The 21,343-nt window shown below is 38.7% G+C and overlaps 1 protein-coding gene across 1 annotated transcript in view; it reads right to left on the bottom strand.

Annotated features, from left to right (window-relative positions):
- The window catches only part of LOC103519268 (mRNA decay activator protein ZFP36L1-like), a 31,297-nt gene extending 14,994 nt beyond the window's left edge, over positions 1-16,303 (bottom strand). The window contains exon 1 of the mRNA XM_008484356.3: positions 15,972-16,303. Within this exon, the coding sequence (XP_008482578.1) occupies positions 15,972-16,028 (57 nt within the window). The 5' untranslated portion in view covers positions 16,029-16,303. The remainder of the gene's footprint in view (positions 1-15,971) is intronic.
- Between the last annotated feature and the right edge of the window lie 5,040 nt (positions 16,304-21,343).

Raw genomic sequence — 21,343 nt, 5'->3', positions numbered from 1 at the left:
AATTACTTGGAACACTATTCACTCCCTAGGCGTAAATAAAAGCACTTTCAGTCATGAACAGGGTTTCATTTCAACCTGCTTGAACGAGCGAAGAAGGTATTGATGATAGAGGGAGCTGTAACAACAGGTCTTGCGTCCTGAAATCGAAGAGAGGACAGACAGTTTAGGAGAAAGTCAGACGTTCTGAAAACGAAAAAGTTCGCCCGGGATTTTTCCTCCCATTTCGACGGTCTGGTCTGTCACACGGTCTAAACGTGAGTGGCTGGCATAGTTTCCAAGTAGGTAAGTGCTCTATTTAGACAATCGACTAATCTAGGTAGGACAGGTAGTTCATTTGATCACCTAAATTTCTCACGTACGAACCCAACACGTCATGTTGCCTTCAAGCATGAGCTGTCATATCAAAATGCGTCGTGTTTACAAAATGCTGATTACGATTTTTTTTCTTCTTCTTCTTCTTCTTCTTTCTTTGGGTGAGTGTAACAATCGAAGGCAGAAATTCATTTAGTGTGATCCAAAAGTCCTCTGTTGTCATATAGTTGTGGTACCGATGACGTCAAATTTTTTGAGAGTAGAAGACCGAATTCCTTCTCTCTTAATAATAATAATAGACTCTTGAGTGGAAGGTAACCACTAGGCGAGGTTAACGCCTTAGGCGTTCTCTACCACCTAACCCTTAGAGCTCTATTATTATGTGGTCAAATTCTCAAATAAATGAGGATAAAATTCCATACCTCGGCTGGGATCGAACCCACGCCCTCCTGATTACCAGGCGAGCGTCTTGACCACTACGCCACCGAGGCAGGTATCAAAATACAATCGGTTACTGACAGTAACTCTCCCAGACCAAGATTCCCCTCCTTGGGGGCGGTAGGGGGTCCCTACCGCGATTAATCAAGTCCCTGGAATAAGAATTAATAGATTTCTTTTGTATGGAATGAATCAAGTCCCTAAAATAAAAATAAAAATTATAGAATGGGATGGATCAAGTCTTTAAAATGAAACAAACCTGGAGATCCTGACACACGTTATCCGATATCCCTGTAGACTGTAGAGTTAGACACTAGACTCCCGATGTTTATTAAATTAAATCAAAAGCCTTGAAATTAGAACATTCCGCTTATCAGTCATGCCAAGAGTCAAGACCGATTTGCATCAAATATATCAGTGCACAAGCAAACATCAAATACGATATCTACTCGTACAAACACCATACATACTTCTCGAACATTCAAATTACAACATACTTACTAACATACTCAATTACTCACTTATTAACTGTTTACTTCTCATTATAGCGTGTAAGGGCAACTTTATCAACAGTTGAGGTCATATTGGCCCTAATGCCACCTTGCCTTTTTTGCTGATGGTACTTCAAACAGATTCTCAATTTTACGCCGAAAAGGCCTGGATTAATCCAGGCCTCTCCAATGGCCGTGCCCTCCTGGAATGTGAACGTATTGAGGGCCTTGGAGAAAATTTCAACAATGTTTCGTTACCTACGCCCTACTACTTAAGGCGCTGAGGTATCGAAGTCCAAGCCAAGACAAGAAGTAAATTGATCCCAAGGGCAAGGTAATCCTAGACCCTTGACAAATGGAGTGTGCCTGAAGGCAACGTGATGTGTTCCAATCCACTCGACCCCAACATTTGAAGCTGCCTTTGAAAATTTCCTGTAGACGTCCTGTAATCCTGTGAATACAGCTTAACTCCAGACACAAAAATCCCACTCTCAGGCTGAGACAATGGCCCCCAAAGGATGGGTTAAGCTTATACGAATTCTGTGGACATCTCAGTCTACGCCACTGCAATCCTGGAGCCTCATAACACGAGTTACAACGTTTCATCGCCCAAATTCAATCCACATTTCGCAATATCAATCAACTGTGTTGTAAAATGGGAAAAGTTGAAAAAGTTCACCGTCTTATCAGAAAGGGACTTTGATAAGTCGACAACAACGGTAGAAAAACAGTTGGGGGGAAAGTACAAGAGTGACTCAACTGTGGAACTTTTTTTCGTCACAGTAGATTTGAATAAAGGCCGCAGAGATAATTGTTGCAGTTTTTTCTTCGAAGATATGACAACTAGACAGTAAAATTCCATTCTTGGAATAAAAGCCTGTTACTTCTAAAGCAGCGCGCAGACTGATCATACACTTCCAACACTTCAGACATTTCCAACAAATTTTGTATTTTGCTTCCTATGTTAAGTAATGGTAGTCCGCACACCTATCCGTATCAGACATTTCCAACACTTCCGACATACTACCATTACTTAATATAAGAAGCAAAATACAAAATTTGTCGGAAATGTCTGAAGTGTTGGAAGTGTATGATCAGTCTGCACGCTGCTTAAGGCCAGCCTCAATCAGGCCGTCTGACAAACCCAGATCACGGACGGTCTGAGTATGAGTGGTTAGCATAACTTTCTATCACACTACCTATCGGACAAACTCTACCTGCCCAGGTAGGTATTGGAATCGGTCAACATTTTCTGAATGCTGGATTTCAAAATCGAAAAAAATCGAGTGGAGACATTTTTATTATCACTCTGTAGATTCTGTAGACAGAAAATACGCAGCTAGAGATAACCTAAAACTTGAACGTCCTAGACCGCGTGTTAATGAAAAAAGCTCATAACAACAGTGATAAGGCTGCCCAAGCGATAACGCCCAGTTTAGACTAACGTCGTGAAAGACGAATGGGTCCATTTAACATGAGTTATGTATACTTTACTAGAAAGTATGAAGAGTAATTTAGGCCTCTCGCATATTGGAATATTTGCAGCAAAGTGGAGGGACTTTTAAAAGCACTAAAGACGACCAACTTGATCTCAAGTAGAGAGGTCAGTTTTCATAGGTTTGGGTTTTCAGGTAGATATCATTATTGCGCTACTTGAATTCACTTTCACTTTTTATTTCCTACTACATGAGTATTTCCTTCTACAAAGTTTCTGCTGCTAGACATTGCAAAAAAAAAAACAACTTATCAGAGTTAAAATAATAATAATAATTGATTATTTCCCTAGCAGAAAAATTGCACCCAAAACCCCCTCGGGACTTCCGGAATATTGATTGGCGCGAATTCATTGCAAAAAGGTCAATATTGAATTGCGATAAGAATCCCGCCAATTATATTGCCCATCAAACTGTTATATTACTTTTTTGCGGACGTGCCTAATCGCACAGTAATTTTTTGTAATTTATTTTGTAAGGTCAAATAATGGTGGGTACCTACTAAACTATTGATAACTAATTAACTACACATGTAAATCATTTTCTACGTTCGAATATTTCATTTAGTAGTCCCTTGGCTCTGCAGTCATACGTTGTCAAAATTTTGCACTTCTTCACATGCACAGATGTCAAAATCTGGGTTATAAACCCAGGAGCTAGGGACGTTTTCAACAAAGGTAAACCAAAACTTTCATTCCAAAATTTTGAGAAACTATGATTAATCCAATTTAACTAAAATTAACCAGAAAAAAAAATAGCTTTCAAAACACCAAATTCATTATGCAACTATGTTCTTAAACCCATAAAATATACGAGATCTTGTTTAGACTGCTGGGGTGAAGGGACTTTTTAGTCTCATTCGAGCAGGATAAACAAGGTATATTCTATTCAAATTCTCGAACAAACCTATTTTCCTTTCCAGTACGTTCTTTTTACCCCCCAGCAGATTGGTTATCTTCCAATCAAATCTGGGGAGCTACCAGTCAGTCACTTGGTACAAGTGTCTCCTATACAATACCTACCCACCAGCCAGCACATTTACTTCATTATGACTATTTCTGCTCTGGCTGTTCATGGTCATTCTACTGTTTTTTTACACGGAAATTATTTAGCGGCCTTGAAATCTACACTTCTTCCTAGGAGCAACATTATCATTTCGCTCTTCCATTACTCCCCCCCCCCCTTTTTTTTAAATTATTTTTTTATATTTTTTCTTTGGTCTGGACCATTATTATCCGTTTTCTTTGTTGTGTTCCTCTATTTTTTATGGACTTCCTCTTTATCGAAGACATTTCATTCAATGTCGAGTTTGTAGAGCATTACAGACGCAGCTTAAAAACCTACTGCGCTAGCTTTAAGCAGCAGAAATCTTCATGTCTCACACTTTGAAACACAACTGCACGTCACGTGACCTCATGGGGAGTCAGAAAGATGTGGTTCAAAGTTGTCCCATAATGGTATAGTAGGTGATTTCGTTCACGATAGCTACACTACCCTCACGTCACGTGAACTCATGGGGAGTCGGAAAGATGTGGTTCAAAGTCCTCTCGTTCACGATAGCTACACCGCCCTCACGGTACGTGAGCTCACGATCAAAAAAAAAACGAAAAGGGGGACGATAAATGGGGGCGAATCTTACTGAAGTGACTGAAGAGTTTTGAGTCTAAACTGGCAGGCATATCAGCAACAAACTAGCCGTGTGTCTCTATTAGCTCGAACAGTTAACACGTTTATGAATTTATTTCCATCAGAAACAATAACCACACGAGAGTAAATCAATTGTACGAGTGAACTATAGATAGGGAAGGGACTACAGAGACAAAGCTGTGTCCACATAAATATATTATATTATAGTCGACATCGTGACCATCGACAATACACTGAAATAACTGAAGAAGAAAAGGAGTAGGGTGGATCGGGAAAGATCGTCAGACGCGCGAAATGAACCGAGTGAATATTTTGAAAATCTGATGCGAGTTTCGACCGAGTGGCCCGAGTTAAGGTTTTCGAGTGAAGGAGAAGATTGCTGACCCCTGGGTTAGTGTTAGAATATCCCTGGACAGATGTTTCGAGCATTTGGCTCTCATCAGCAGAGATGAGACCTAAGGGAACTTGGTAGTCCTAAACCCAAGGCTGGCCATTCAATATCAGGTAGACCTGACATGTCACCTGAGAGACTTATTATTGCTGCCATACACGATCAGGTATACCTGACAAGCGCATCTGTTCGGGTGTACCTGTCAAGTCTACCTGATAGTAAGTGGCCGGCCTAACACGAGAAATTTGCCAAAATATCACAGACACACGGAATGATCTATCGAAAGACCAGATTAGAAGATCTGTCGAAAGACCAAGTTAGGAGACATGTGGTGTGCACCAGATTTAACAATCGTCCACGTACGGAATGACGCGAATTGAACCACGTGAGTACAACAGGTTGGCTGTGAATACAACAGGTTGGCTATCAATTAGGTTCACATCTGGACTCATTAGATGCTGTGACGTCAAGCACTTTCGTCATTGGTCATTATGAATATCCACGAGAACAGACAGAATATTTCAAGATCGTTTTTTGAATTATCTCTTAAGTATCATGAGTGCGTTCGCTAATTTGAGATAATTAGACCCACTTAATTGTTTCAACTCGAAACGATCAAAACAGACTATCTGTTTACTGATACCTACCTACAAACGTACAAAATATTTTTTTCTTAGTAAAAGATTTAAATAAAGTATGCAATATTTTAATTTTTTACTCACAAGTTTTTCTTCCCGCTCAATAGAATTAATAGGTACATCCACTTACTTTGTAGGAAAAAGTTTTCATAATTTACCTAGATTGAATTTCAAACATAAGTTCCCACATAAATTTTCTACCTCGATTGGGGTTTGAAACTCGGGACCCTAGATTGCCGGGCGGCTGTCTGGACCACTTAGTTCAAACCACGTGGCCTATAAAAAATGTGATATAACTCTTGCTTTATTACCTACCTACTGTCTAGGACTCTAGGCATTCGTCATTTCAGTATACACAATAAGACAAAAGACTGACTGACTGACTAACTAGTCAATCCGAGAAGAATCAACGTCAGAATAGAACCTTGTGGTGATTGATAACTATCATTGACAATATAATAGAACACAAAATACATAATTTATACTGCTAGGAGAAGACTGAAAAGTCCCTTTACCCCTGCAGAATAGGATACAAATATTTATTTATCAATTAGGTGAGTAGTAAATGGTACATAATAATGGTTCTTTTTACTTTTTATAATTCTCGATAAGTACTGAAATGTCCCTTCACTCCAGCAGTAAGCTTAAATACGACTTTTATGGGCAAAGTATCAAAATTATATTGAGGATAAAATTCTGTGCCTCAGCTGGGACTGAACCCACGCTCTCCTGATTACCGGGCGAGCGTCTTGGCCACCACACCACCGAGGCAGGCAAGTATCAGAAAGTTTCAAAGTCACTTCAGAAGGTCTCTATATGGCCGTTTAGGAGTTACGTGGCCTATCACTATCAGTATCACTTATCACGTGACGGGAGAAGGGTAATGAATAAATTAATGATTTCTTTTTATCGCTACCAAAATTGAAATGATAGCCTTTGACCACGACCAAATTTGTTAATCAAAATGTTAAATCGCGTAACAATCATACTTTGAATATCCTAGGGCAGGGGTTCTCAAACTTTTTGGGCCGCGGTGCCCTAAATGACCGTTCAAAGTTGTGCGGTGCCCCTACAATGCCTAACTTATATGTGAGCTGGGGTGGGGCAGGGGGTACTTTTTTTCCTGAATTTTTTCAATTCTTAAGTTTGAATTTACATATTAAAAAAAACCTGGAAATGTCTCGCGGTTGGTGCACACTTTGAGAAACCCTGTCCTAGGGTTTACAATCTCATGTTACATTCCCATGTTACCTCTGAGAATGTCCTGAGAACGTTCGGGAGAAGTCTCCGACCATGGTCAGAGGTAACATGTGACTGACGGAGGTAACATGAGATTACTATGTAAATTTCATAGAGAAAGGCACCCTGTTTACCTATACGACTAAGGACTGACAAGTCCCTTCACCCTCGCAATCCATGACCAAGGTCTACTTTGCAACACTTGGATTGGACAAGTACCTATCGAGAAATTCCCGAGAATCCCGAGCATTATGTCAACAAATCCGAGGACATTGTCAGTGTTGCGCATTTTTCGCATTCTAGAAGGCATCACAATTGAAAGAGCTAAAAAATACGCCGCGAAACGAACCAAGTGAATGGAAAACGTAGTAGAACTTCCTACCACTGTCAGCATAATTTATGCTTATCGTGGAAGGCGCAACAATTATACGTTCCAAAGCCACAGCTATTACATACATCGAGGAAGCATGGAATGAAAACAAGATTTTGGCATAACCAAGTTCAAGGTCTTGGTTAAGGCGCGATCAGAATTCGCTGAGTCTTGTTATTATGAGAACGTGAAATGGGGTTTGAAATGAAAAGTAACTTCCAAGCCAGGTTCTTGCTTAGAGTTCGAGAATATGTTACGAGCATTTCATTAAAGCCTGATACAAAATCTTCTTTGAGCTTAGCCTTGAGGTGCTTTTAGTAGTGAAAATCAAAATTTCTGCCCAGTGTCCGAGCGCTACAGGCTATGGCTCATTTTAAATCCTTCTAAGTATAACTTTTCCTCCTTTTTATTATGCACTTATTACTTTCTATAATAATTCTAGATTCTTACTTATTGAGTAACACCGGACATTTTTCTATTTTCTTGTTATTTCTCCCATATATTAATATCGGTATTAGGAAGATATAGATACTTAGTTCCTTATTACTTTTCACTATTATTGTGTAATAGGTAACAAAAAAACTCCTGTAGCTCTTCCACCCAACCTCCCAAGTGATTCCGGTCACGCTTATGAGTTTATTTTCACAATGGGAATCCACAGGTAATTTGCCTGCGGTGTAAAACGTACAGTATTATGTAGTAATGACACAAGGAAGATTCAAGATTCCATGCATCTATGTAGGTATTCTATGTGAATGTTTTTTATTATTTTATAACGAGCGGTTTAAGTTAGGTAATTAAGTACTTTGGCGCTGAACGCTCTTGGTATTTGACTATAAAACGACGGGTTCGTACTCCTGTTAGGTATCCTAGCAACCACAAGACACCTATTGGTATAAAACCAGTAAGTACTCGTACCTATATGGTGGTCACAACCAACAGGCAAATTATAGTTACATAAAAGTGCTCCTTATTACCTAAATATGCCTGGCTGGACCTACAAAAGATGATTTGGTGAAAGGACGCTATAACAAAACGCTAGAAGTCTTTCTGCAAAATCCAGGTTTTAAGTAGGTAAATACTCGTACTTCACATTAAATACTTAGATAATATTTTCAAAGAAATACATAATATTTTCAAAGGAAGGATCAATGATGTACGACTTTGGGGCATACCTATTCGAAAAATAAGGGAAAGGGAGATGGACAAAGTTGCTCTTATGAGACAATGATGCCCCAGCTTAACATAATATCCATTCAATAGAATACGGATGAAAATTATAAACGACAAGATTGCCAGTAATAAAGATTTACCTCGGTAAAGGTTCTGTAGATAAGAAAAAAAAATCCATGAACACCAACTTAAACTTAGCTTGCCAAGTAATAAAATTCAATTGATATTATGTTGGAGTAATAGGACTTCCAAGTCTTAAACAACCTTAGTTATCCTTATGTACAATTGTACATTTTAAACACACACATCTATTCTGTCTAGTTTACTTGTTCATAAACAAATAAACGCATCCATACAACATAATACAACAAGTGTACAAGTAAAACGTTTCTGTAGTCTGTCCTGAGCTTAACCTAACCAGATGACAAGTCTAGCACATGTGGGCATGTGCTTAATCCTACACTGGCTGACATAACCATGCTTCAATAATCCTGTTTTTACTAGACTACTCCTTGATTCGACCGCGCGTCGTTGTAAGACCAGAAATCGTATCTATCTAGTACTATCCGATGGAACTTCGGCCTGCTGGGGACCGTAATTCATGTTCCACCCTGAAAATATCGGACAGAATTCCACACCTTTGTCGGGATTGAACCCATGCCCTCTTGCTTACCAGAAGAGCGTCTTGACCACTACACCACCGAGGGGCATACTATGACACAGACCACATGCGTCTAATGTAGCAGTTCTTTCATTGCTACGAAATAAAAACGTCCCACCGGTGTCCCTTACTTTCGATTATGTCCCACCCTGAACAACTGAACATATCTCGTTACAAGTGTTAACTAATAACCTCTCTTCATTTCCCTCTGTCAACCTCAAAGGTGGCTAACCTCTGAACCAAACACTGCGTGGGTTACCAAGATCCTCAGGAGTACCGGAGGTTCTGCTAAGATAAACATCGCGCATTATGCAATTGATCTCACGGTCGGGACTACAGTCTTATGTTGACTTTGTGCAAACTTTGGTTCAGTTCACTCTAAAACTTTGTGCCTCATGACACCCTGTACATGACAAGTGTCATGTAAAATAACAATTATCTAATCTACTGCACAGTGTGGACTCTCATACTCTCATGAAATTGTTGTGTTCTGTCGCATCATGAGAGAAGTGAGGTTATTTAACACAGAGGGGTTCCCTACAACCGCCTTCATAGAATAGTCAATCGTACATTCATTGAAGCTTTCTAGGTAGTTTCCTAGATTTGGTACGTTCATTCAACAAATCTGTTTGTTTGTTTTTAACTGTTCTTTTTTAGGTACCTACCTACTTTTTTAGATTTAGTATCTTAATTAATTGAAGCTTTTTGAATAGTTCTCTACATATTTATGATGAAATGAAATGATTTTAAAGAAAATATTAATTTATCTAATAAAGTTAAACCGTTTAAACATAAGCAAGAAACTTATACTTAACAACATAGGGACATGGAGGTCATAGTTAGCAAACAAATGAACCTTTTAAGTAGGTACAAAAGTATATCTGTAAACTGAAACGTCATAAAAACACAATAATTCGATCCAGTTATAGGCATGTTTCAGATTTCAGTCCGTTTTTGCTGCAACTGCTGAGTTAACAAGCTGTTTCATTTAGTTTTAACACTTGGTTACTGAAAGAGCCCAATAATTTAGCACGGGTAAAGTCTAACCTCGCACTAATCGGTATTGAGCTATTGAGTCTATTTCAAGATGAAAAATTGTGAAAACATTCTAGGTGTTGTAATTTCCAGACACTAACTAGTGGTTTGTCTGACACTAGGAGTTTCGTACAGAATCTTAACTTTATGAATCTTGCGTACATTTCACCAGGTGTAACCTTGCAAGATGGTTAATATCATTGCTTCTTGTGGTATGGTCAACGTGGTAATGATCATTTCAATATATCTTTATATTTTTTCGAAAATTTAAAATTCTTTTAATTTGTGGCGAAAATGAGCGTTTAATATTGGCCATTTGAATTTGTGACCCCTACGAAGCATTTTAGATAAGGACACCACATTCTCACAGACCATAACCAAGAAACACAAATTAATTTGTGTTTATTTTTTACTAGGTAAGTAAGTACCTTTAATGATACCCAACACTCCCAGCTTAGCTTATATTCGCTTCATTGTTAAATTCTGTAGTTAGACTGCTAGGTAAGGTAGGTAATTATCGAACATTTGCGGGGAAAATTGCGACCTCTATTACTTTCATGTGGGCATTCGTTTCAAAGATGATCACATTATTGTTTATCAGCTATTTAAGCATATCTCAAGTGACTTTAACTTGACACAAGACCTTGTCCTTGCGCAAAAGATAACCACAAGTCGTTGAGATATACCCCGATATGCAACTGCTAAAATACGGGCATGAAATCCAACTAAATGCCAGCAACGTTACACCACGAACTCCATGGTACGTAGGTAGTGACAATACTCCTCCAGCATCACGAAACTTGTATAATAATACAATTAATTAAATTAGATTCGAGACATTTCGTTTCATCAGACTTGGGTTGTTAATAAAAAGTGATAGTGAGAGTGAATGAGGGTCATTTTAATGAAACAAATAACAAAATTACACAATCACATTCAGCCAGCACATTGATCAGGTTCAAGATGAATACATAATATTTTCTGACCAGAAGTAGTAACTATTTTACAAACCGGAATTGAACCTCATATCCTAGTAATTGCTGTGTGCCAAGCTAAGGAGGTTACTAGTACCTACTTACTACATAACACATAACCAAGACTAACATATGAATTGGTAACAGACAACATGTTGAGAGAGACAAATGATTAGTAGTGGACCGTCAAATTGGTCGCTAAGTCGCTAAGTGAGCATGAAAAATTTAGTTACCTACCAGCAGATAGCAACGACAATGATGAACAAGCAGAAAAAGCATTGTGTGAATTCAAGTATTATGTGTGATATGCCAAAGGTATGCCAAAATGTCATACTGGATGTCTGGGATCAAACCCGGACCTCCTGCATGCTAAGACAACGTGACTGAACAAAACGTAGGCAAGAAGAATAAATCTAGCAATATAATTATAGTAAAAAAAATATGGATTTTGAACCTATTGTTAAGAATACATTGAAAACCAATCTTATTATCGCCACAATTATTGACCGTCATCGACAATGGTCAATGGTTGAATCATTATTTCTCACTAGAAGAGTCTAGAATCTACCTGCTAGATAAGATAAATAATTTTTTGCACAAAATATACATAGTGGTACATAGGTATGAACAACGTCAGATCACTCGATTCTAAGGAAAACTATGTATTAAAACTACAAAAATATGTATAGGTAGGTACTTAATTAACAGAGTAGTGGGTACCCAGTTACCTACTTATATGTAGAATTTGTATGTACTTTTACATACCTCGTACCTACGTAATATGTACGAATAAACGTATCTAACTATAACTGAGAACTGAGCTAACTTTGCAATGTCCATACAACACGATTAAAAAGATCTTTAGGCTCCATAAAAAGTGGTCTTCACTTTAGGACCGAAAGCCTAGTAATTCCAAGGACGAGGGTTCACACTCCGTCGAGACTGGAGTTTTATACGCATTTATATCTGATTTTTTCCCCGCACAATAGAACTATAGGTGTTAAAGAGGTGTAAAATCAGGGTTAGGTGATGGAAAAGGCCGCAGGCATTAACCTCACCCGGTTACCTTCCACTCAAGGGTTCATCGATATCAATAGATGTAGGTATCATTATGATTTATTGTCATCAATAAATGTATTATGTATAGTCATATGTCAAATCTGACATTGGTGACCAGTAATTTAACTGTCACAATCCAGTTGTTACAAACCAAGTGTAACCCTTGGTCGCTGTCATCGAATGTTTCAGTTGTGGCTAACAGTGGCTTAACATCTAATGTTACCAATTCACCTCAAAATATGACGTTTAAGTAAATGTTTTAAAACCATTCACTTACGAGCAAGTAATGAGTATGCAGTTATGTAGGTAGGGTACATTATACGGATTGTACCAAAAGCACGTTGAAGGAGCCAACTCAGCCAACAGAATATGCTACATATTCCGTCACCCATCCAAGTATACACCAGGCTCAACGGTGCTCAACTTCGGTGTTTCATGGGGACCAGACCTACTGAGCACTTACGCCCAGGTTTACAATCTCAGTGGTTAAATCTATATCGGATCAGCTAGCTAGCTGATTGGTCAAAAATCCCTAATTCTTTTGGCTCAAGATGCATTATTTTTACTTTCTATTTTACTATTTTTATAGTGCTGTTCCTGGCACATAATGTCACCATCAGACTGCAGACACGGCCGTAAGTTTCAGATCTCGAAGACTTTGTCCACGCAATAACTAAAATGATGCAATCACTTGTCAAGGAATGCGATTCTCACTCATGTGAGGCCAAGGGGTTTAAGTTTTATGTACGTAGTGATTAATGATGGATTAATCACATGCAAAAATTTGTTCAGGATGTATTAATTTTGCTTGCGCTCAATCATAAGGTTTTAACCTGTTCAGGCCTAAACCTAGTGCTTGAGGCAATGGCTCACTTTGCAAGGATTGCTAGGGTAGAACTGCTCTTCCTCCGAGCCGCACTAGAATCTAGTGACTAGATTAAATAAAGAAACTAGTACATATAGCTTCACTATACATTAGTAATAGAAAGTAAAAAGTACTTAGCTATTTTGCATGCTATCAGCCTATCACTGATAAGAAAACTAGTCACTGGCTCCTTCATTTCCTTCTAAACTTGCTTGCTCATGAGACAAAGTCTGGAGCGGTAAATGAATGCGATTCAAATCACAAATCACGAAAAATTTGTGATAATGGTGAAACAGAAACCCTCCAGAGTTTTGTGATTGTGAACATTCACACTCACTCCCGGGTCTGAATTGATGTTGGCATTACGACTTCTGCGCAAAATGCAGATGACAGTTCATCTAAAATTCCACGTTATCACAAAAGGTGCCTTTTCAGTCCTAGCGTGGAGGTAAAAGGGGAAAAGGTTGGGAAACACTGATCTCCATAATAGAACAGTTGCAGTCAACCATTCGGTTCCCCATTGGTGGAGGGAACATGTGCAATTTGTGCGTTCGCTGCGAGTGCAACTCCCAATCGAAACAATATAAGTACTGTCTACAACACACAATTCATTCTGGTATCATCGATCATCACGTAGACGATTTAATTGTGATGTTATGTTAAAACCAATACGAGAAACCTGACACAAGAATAATCAACTTGGCTGAGTCCGAGACAAGCATCTCAATATCTCATTCAGAGCTAAACTCCCAGACAAAACAAGATTTAGCAAAATCAGCATGATTTGGAGGGAAATTGATAAGGATTAAGCAAAGTTATTGAGTTTATCAGCAAATCGAAATGATGTCGTAACGAAAATTATATCAATAAAGAGCTGCTCGACTGTTGGCATAATGGGACATCTTGTTCTTAGCTGACAGTCTAAATCAGGGGTGGCCAAACCGGGAACCGCGGGTCCCTTGGGAACCGCGAGCCCATTTTAAGGGAACCGCAAGCTTATTTTGAGGGAACCAAAAAAAAAATGGAAAAAAATAAAAGTGTAAATATACCTTATTGAGTACCTAATGGAGATATTTTGAATATTTTGGTAGGTACATAGGTACCTACTGCATAGGTATTATTATCCATCGGCATCGGTTTGAAGTGTGGTAAACGCAGCTATACGGAAACAAGTTGTAAAAAGAAATTCACTGATTCTTGGAAAGAGAAGAAAGCAAAGCGAGAGGGAGGAAGGGGTTTACCTTTACTTTAGTTTTCGCTTGACCCTTGACCGCTCGAGGGTTCGATATGAAGTGGATTTCCAGAAGTTGGCAGATGCCATTTTAAAGAAAAATGGCTTAGCAACAAAAATTGGTGAGTTTATTTTTTATTCTTTGGGTGTGGGTGGGGGGGGGGGAACCTCGAACACTTTTGAAAGTTAAGAAGGGAACCGCAACGAAAAAAGTCTGGCCACCCCTGGTCTAAATAAAGCACTACTTGTGCTTCTAAACCTTTATGAAAAGAGCTCTTATGCCCGGGTATTGGCTGGAATGTGCAAATATTGAAGTCAGCAGGTGGGTGAGAAATGCTTGGAATATTATGAAGCCAATTTTCAACGTTTAACAAGCGTATTTGAGAGATAGGTTTAGGTACATGGTGTTAGCTTGTTAAGACTTTCAAGAGGGTTTTGACCAACTCATCTTGTCGAGAATCAATGTTTGCATATCAGCTGTTGCTTGTAACTCCCAGGCTTACGAGGTACAGTAGCATGTTACCTCTATGTAAAACCAGGCTTACAGTTGCATGTTACCTCTATGTAAAAGTTAATTTTTGGAGGTTTTGCGTCTACTTTGGCGCATACACCCAAAGAGCCTTTCAATATGAGACTGTAGACCTGGGAGCTACTTCGGACTTCAATAGACAAGGTGTTAACAGGAGGGCGCGGGTTTGAATGCCAGCCAATCATGAAACTGTAGGCCTCTAGGGATTAGGTGGCAGAAAATGCCTCGGGCATTAACCTCAGCACATTTAAGTTCCACTCAAGATAAAGTCTATTACAAAAAGAGGAAATTAAAAAAAAAAAAAATCACAATTGGAACAAAACGTTATTAGAATGTAAACCTATTGTTACTCTAGGCTGCTCTGATAATATTGTTCGACCAGACATAGGATTTCACAGGATAATCAAGCCAAATTGCGTAATGACAGAACTACAATATGTTACACAAAACGACTTATGACATGCTCATACTCATATTGTATTTTTTTTTTTTTTTTTTTTTTTTTTTTTTTTTTTTAAAATTTTTTTTAGAAATTTCCCCCCTTTTTTAAACACACTTTTTTTTTTTTTTTTTACAAATGTGTTTAGCAAATTCCCTCCATTCTTGAAACACACTCAGGGACTACGTGTTGGGAAAGGAAATTAGGAAGCATGAACACCAAAGGTCCCGGGTTCGATTCCCGGAAGGGTCGAAGTTTTGTCGGCTCTGAGCTCGGACTTCGGAGCGACTCAACCTCGTGAGGACAACTTCTTTGAATTTGATGATAACCAGGGGGAGAAGAATTGGGCTCGTGATAATGTGATATCCACAAGGCATGTGAAATGCCTTTTAACTTGGGTTGTGGTATCACTGCTCCAGTGCTCGTTAGGGCACGCCTTTTTTCCTGGACTTTGTTGTCCTTAAGGGACAGTGACACCCCAACTAGGGAGATTTAAAAGGTACCTACTTTCTGATGACAAATCCACAGAATTACAATAATTTAGTGTTTGGTTCAATTTGAACCATTTTTCACGGGGATCTCTGATAACACGTTTTTCCTTCCCTGACCCTATTGGGAGAAAAGTAATGTAATCAGCTGAAAATTTGGATGGTCAGTTTTTAGACTTTATTTTCCAAAACACGTTTTGAGGTAGGTCGCTGGCTTAATCATCTTTAGGTCACAGGACACCAATTTTATTTTAAACTAAGAACTCAAAGTGTAAAATAATACGCATGGATCAGGAAAAGGCCTATGATAAAATAGTTTATTACGAGGGGGGGGGGATAAAAACCACGTGATAAGTGATAAGCTGGTTTTGTTAGACATTTTCTGTCCCTGAACCCCAGACACCCCCCAAATTTTGGCACTGTGGAAGTTCACCTTTCCCATGCACAGGTATCCATCCAAGAGAATAATGAATAAGGCAAAGTATGACAAAAGCTTACCTGGTTCAAAATTGAGCTCGGATTTTTCAGGGAAACAATAGATTTGGAAGACATCATTTTTTCATCAAATTTTTGCAGGTGACAAAAAAAAAAAAAACACTTTCTTTATCACACACAGAAAAACACGAAAATTTGGATGATCAAAAAGCGTAAAATAAATTCTATAATTTCTTTACTTTTAGCAAAAACAATAGAGCTATCGAAGGCAACAAAAAAACTCTCAGATTTTATTCTATTTTTTTCAAAAAAATAAAATAACTGACTTTTGATTTCCTCCGATACGTGGTTGCGAAGCGAACAGTACAGCGTGCGTTGTGTAACTGAATTTACTGAATCAAATAGGTACACGATACACAGGCTGGGAAGTTGGAACCACTGGCAAACATGCTTGATCGTGAACACAGAAAGCTGGGGCTGGTCAGGCTCTAGAACAGGGTTGTCCAACCTTAGGGCACCCGAGGGCCGCAAGAGACCAAGGTAGAGAGTTGGCGGGCCGCAAAAACTCAACTCACGGGGGGGGGATGGCCTGGTGTAATGTAATTATAATATAATTATAATTTATTATGAAAACTAACTATGAAATTTGTAAGGTAAACTGGATAATTTTTATAAATTAGAAAAATTTTCATGCATTAATTATTTTATTTAGTATATTTACTGTTATTTCTCATTTCGTTTTTTTTTTTTTTTTTTTTTTTTTTTTTTTTTTTTTTTTTTTTTTTTTTTTTTTTTTTTTTTTTTTTTAGGCGGGCCGCAAAAATGAGGTCGCGGGCCGCGGGTTGGACAAGCCTGCTCTAGAATATTGGGAGGAGATTTTGTGCTGTTTGTAGTTTTTTGAGTATCCAGGGCCAGGAGCCAGGGGCTTACGGAAATAAATTTGGAACCTACCGACCAAACTTCCGATTTTATGTTCGTCCAAAAATGAGGAAATAGTGAGACACAAACTCACAAACACAATACATATAGGGTCTGTAAAGTTCATTACTTCTACAGGTCGATTTTTCGGGGCTAAAAGAAAGTAGAGTAGGTACCTACCTAGAAAGTCCTACACAGTTCCTACTAAATTTACAAATACATATCTACCTACAAATAGTAGGTAGATATAGGTACCTACTTTTTATATATGCTCTTAATAAACTTAGTAGGAAGGTAGGTATGTGTCTGTAGGTACTTTTTTAAAGTAGCTAGTCCCTCCATCCACCCCTGGTGGACGATTGAAAGGGGACATCTGCCGGCTTTTGCCTCAATCCCCCAATGTGTAGGTAGGTACTTATGTGTAGAAATCATTCCTTCTACAGGCCGATATTTCGGAGTAAGGTTTCCGGAAACTTGGTCCTTTTCAGGGCCAGAGGTTACACCACCCACACCAATGAAATTGTTAATAAGGTCATACCAAACAGATTACATTCCTTTGCTGCCTTAATTTTCCTGTGCCAACTCAAAGGGGGAGAATAGAAGAAAGACAAAAGTGACATAAACTCATAAACATAGGTTCCGAGACTGTAGGTACATACCTTCAGAAGGTCACACAGGTAGTTACTTCTTGGTTACTTACGGTCACTTGCATTTCAAAGTTCAAACAATGCTGGTGTATAATGGTATGTTACGCCTAATTTAACTCAAATAAACTACCAATATTCACCTAATTTTAAGGGCTTACATAACTCGATTGGAAAGACACACTCCCCTTTCCAGCTTCTGGCACACCCAAATTTTTCCTGTCACAAAGGTGTTCCAAAGGGGCAAGTAATACGTAAGTAATGAGTAGGTACCTACTGAAACTTGGATATAAGCAAGAAAGAAAGGAATTTGAATTGGATTAAGCATGAATAGGTAGATACTTGTCACAAATGTCCCTCGCATTAATACACCTTGATAAATTTAATGACTTGACTTGGACTCGAACTGCTACCTCCAGGTCGCTAACCACCCGCTAGCTATCACACCTCATACCACTTGGGGTTGGTCGAAACGAGAAGGACACCATGGCTAAAGTAGAGAGTCTATGAGAAACCTACTCCATTCGTTTAGGAGTTTTACCACTTGTGCCCGCCTCTCACGCTCAGATTGTCTGACGGACCTGGGTCTCTAGTCTCTAGCTTTTTTCACCACACACGTTAAGCCCGTTTATGGGCCCCACAGGGACAGTGGGACACATCCGGGGCCCCAAAATGCCTACAATTTGAAATATTCATCCCTCTATCTCCCCCTGTCCTCTTGATTGACCAAGAGGCCCCCTGAGGTGGAACATTGTGGGGGCTCCAAAAAAGAAAGTATGTACGCCACTACACTTGTACCCTTAGTGGGAAAAATAACCCCTAGTGGGGGGAATCACCCCTAGGTTGGGAACCTAGGGTCCAAAGTTTCCATAGAAGGGTATGTTGGCTAGGAAGAAGGTTTTCTGATAGGCTCAAGGTCAAACAAATAAAATTTGTAAGATATAAATCTTTTCGCTCTAGATCACTCTCTCCCAGTACCTGTCAAACGTCACTTTTCTACGACTATATCGACTATGCTCAGTTATCATATTGGTAGTTAAGTACCTACTTATTGATTGTCAGCCTTCAGCTATAAATATTGTATTGTGATTGATTTTTATATTCCATTTCAAGATCAATATTGGTTCATAGTCCTATGATAATCAAGATTTTATTAGCTAGTGCTTGGACCTTGGTCACCCGTATCTTAAATCTCACCCATTAATAGTAATGGGTGGGTTTAGAACGGAATTTGAGGCCCTAGTCAAATAGAAAATAAGGTAAGCCACTAGTAGTTTGAGTGTGAACGATTTACTTTCAGAAAACTTGATCAAAGGTCAAACTTATTATCAATGGCGATTTTTAAAGGAACATAGGTAGAACGAGTACCTACCTATATATGGCCACTCAGTGTGACTGCTGTTGTTCTGCTCTCTTGTTTCCAATTTTGAGGAAACATCTTGCCCTGGAGATTAGTCAGGGACTTGAGCATTTTTGAACTAGGTCCGTCTGAAAAAAAAGCCAACTGCTAGGGGCCAAATTTTAATCTGTATCATCTGGCCCAGACCAAACCCGGTCAGTTTTTAACTACTCTCGCGAGATACTTTAGTGTCTTTAGTCCACTTCCGGAACCATAGTGCTGTGCCAAAGTGATAAATAAAGATAAAGTCAAAACATATTAATCAAGTTGTTATCCGTCTTGTCCAGTGTCCAGGCATTACACTAGTAATATATGGGGTATGGGCCTCATGTAGAATGATTTCAATACATTGTCCATAACATGCTATTTATAATATTAATCATAGCATAGTTGATATGAGCCATAAGCATAATGGTAAAGGCATAAGCATAAGTACCCATGACTAGAGTAGGAGTGATAGTGATTCTCAATTTCCACCATTCATTGGATCATACATATGTAAAACCAACAGGAAATTATATATGAATTACACACTGAACATATGTAAAAACATACATTCCACAATCATTGGATTCATTGGCAAGGCCACGAGTGTCTTCCTCGTTTAATAAAAGAACTTTATTTATTTATCTACTCATTTATTTTCAGATTGACCTCAATTTTGGTATTTTTAGAAAACCATGTCTCCCTTTTGAGCGAAATAACAGAGACAAATGAAAACAAACAAAAACATAATAGATATGACACTTGACACTGAAATGAACATATAAATTAACGAGGAACACGAATTAAAATTTAGTGGAATGGACAGAAATATTCTCGAGAACATCTTCAATGGCATTGGTCTCTCATCAACGATGTCGTCACAAAGAACCCTGCTTTTGCATCGTGCGAGTATAAAACGCTTTAACTAGGTATTCAAATTAAATGTGTTCTTACGTATACCTACATAGGTATACTGTATACTCAATAGAACTAACATGTTGTGTAAGTACTTGCTTCATAATTTTTGACCCAAGACGTAATAACACCGTAAGATCAAGGGACACACTATCACAACATGTTCTATGTAGGTAGATCATTAATATTGTCTTTCGCCAAAGATAAACTATTCAACTTCCGACTTCTGTGTTTGTTTCTGCGATCATGGCGCATCGTGATCATCATCATATCATTAGTTTGTTCTTCCTTACCTTAACCAACCATTCCACCACAGAGTTATAAATATACCTACACTATTTACTTAGTACAGACAGGAGAGTGAAGAAAAAACAGTTGATTTTTTAAAAATTGAATGTTTTTTTTTTCTTCCAAAAATTGCAGGGTGAGGGCTAGGGCGGGGGGTTAAAAAGCTGCTTGTCCCGTATTTTCATCCAAAATCCCTTTTTTTTGACGTTTTAGGTCGCTTGTCCCGTTTTGGGCTGAAAATGATCTGGCAACCCTAGACTCCACAGTTCACTGATTTCTCTCAAGGGTTTTTGATGTTGTCAGGACAGATAACCTCTGGAAAATTCTGACTTCCCTTCCATCCATAATCAATGGAGCGAAAATGTGACACGCCAAGAAAAGAAGAAAAAGGAAAAGTATTTTGAAAATAGAAATGAAAATAGAAAATATTATCCGCTACAGTCAGAATTATAAGTCATAAAGATAATAAAATGTCCTTCATTTCTATTGCCCAAATAAGACCTCATTCCAGACACCTCAACTAAACAATACCCACCCGAGTATTTCTCGATATTCCGCCCCTTGGCCGCCTTGGCGTAACAGAACGACCGCTCTTTATTATGTACGGTGGCGGCAGCATAAGGCTCGGCACACTAGAACAGTGGTTCCCAACCGTTTTTCGCCCGCGTGCCCCTTGGGCACCCGAATTTAATCTCACGTACCCCCGCCACCATCATGATGAGTACCGGTTTCACATACCTAGGTTGATGTGTACCGTTCACACCAGATTTTTTACATAAAGCTAAATCAGGTGTACCTTCAAAATCAAGCCCCCCCAAAAATTTAGGCAAGAACCGCCTATGTCTTCGAGCTATTCATTCTGTTATGTCTTCTTTGAAAGTTCAATCAACTAACATCTACTGTAATCTCTAGGTACCACATTGGATTCTTCATTTGTTCTTGTCGGATCACAGGAGATAAGGAGCGTTGAGCTTGGTGATTGTGTGGATCGGAAACCATGATTGTTGTTGGGTAGGAAATACGTGATTAGTGATTACTCTTTACTATGGGCTTTGAGGATCACGTTGAGGAACTGAATCCCGTCCGAGAAGACACAAAGGCAGGAAGAATTTGGATATGAAGATCTCCAAGCCACAAATAGCTGAACATACTACTAGTGCAAGAAACCTATTTATTTACTCAACTAACCACAGTTACAGGCACTGAACCAATAACCAATTATCGAAACTGTTTCAAGAAAATGGTTTCTTGTACTATAACCTTAGAACAATACTGGAAATTCACTC

This window comes from Diaphorina citri, unplaced genomic scaffold (assembly GCF_000475195.1).
Source record: "Diaphorina citri unplaced genomic scaffold, Diaci psyllid genome assembly version 1.1 scaffold64, whole genome shotgun sequence".
In the NCBI taxonomy this organism is placed as follows: domain Eukaryota; kingdom Metazoa; phylum Arthropoda; class Insecta; order Hemiptera; family Psyllidae; genus Diaphorina; species Diaphorina citri.
This window is presented reverse-complemented; position numbering and strand designations above follow the sequence as displayed.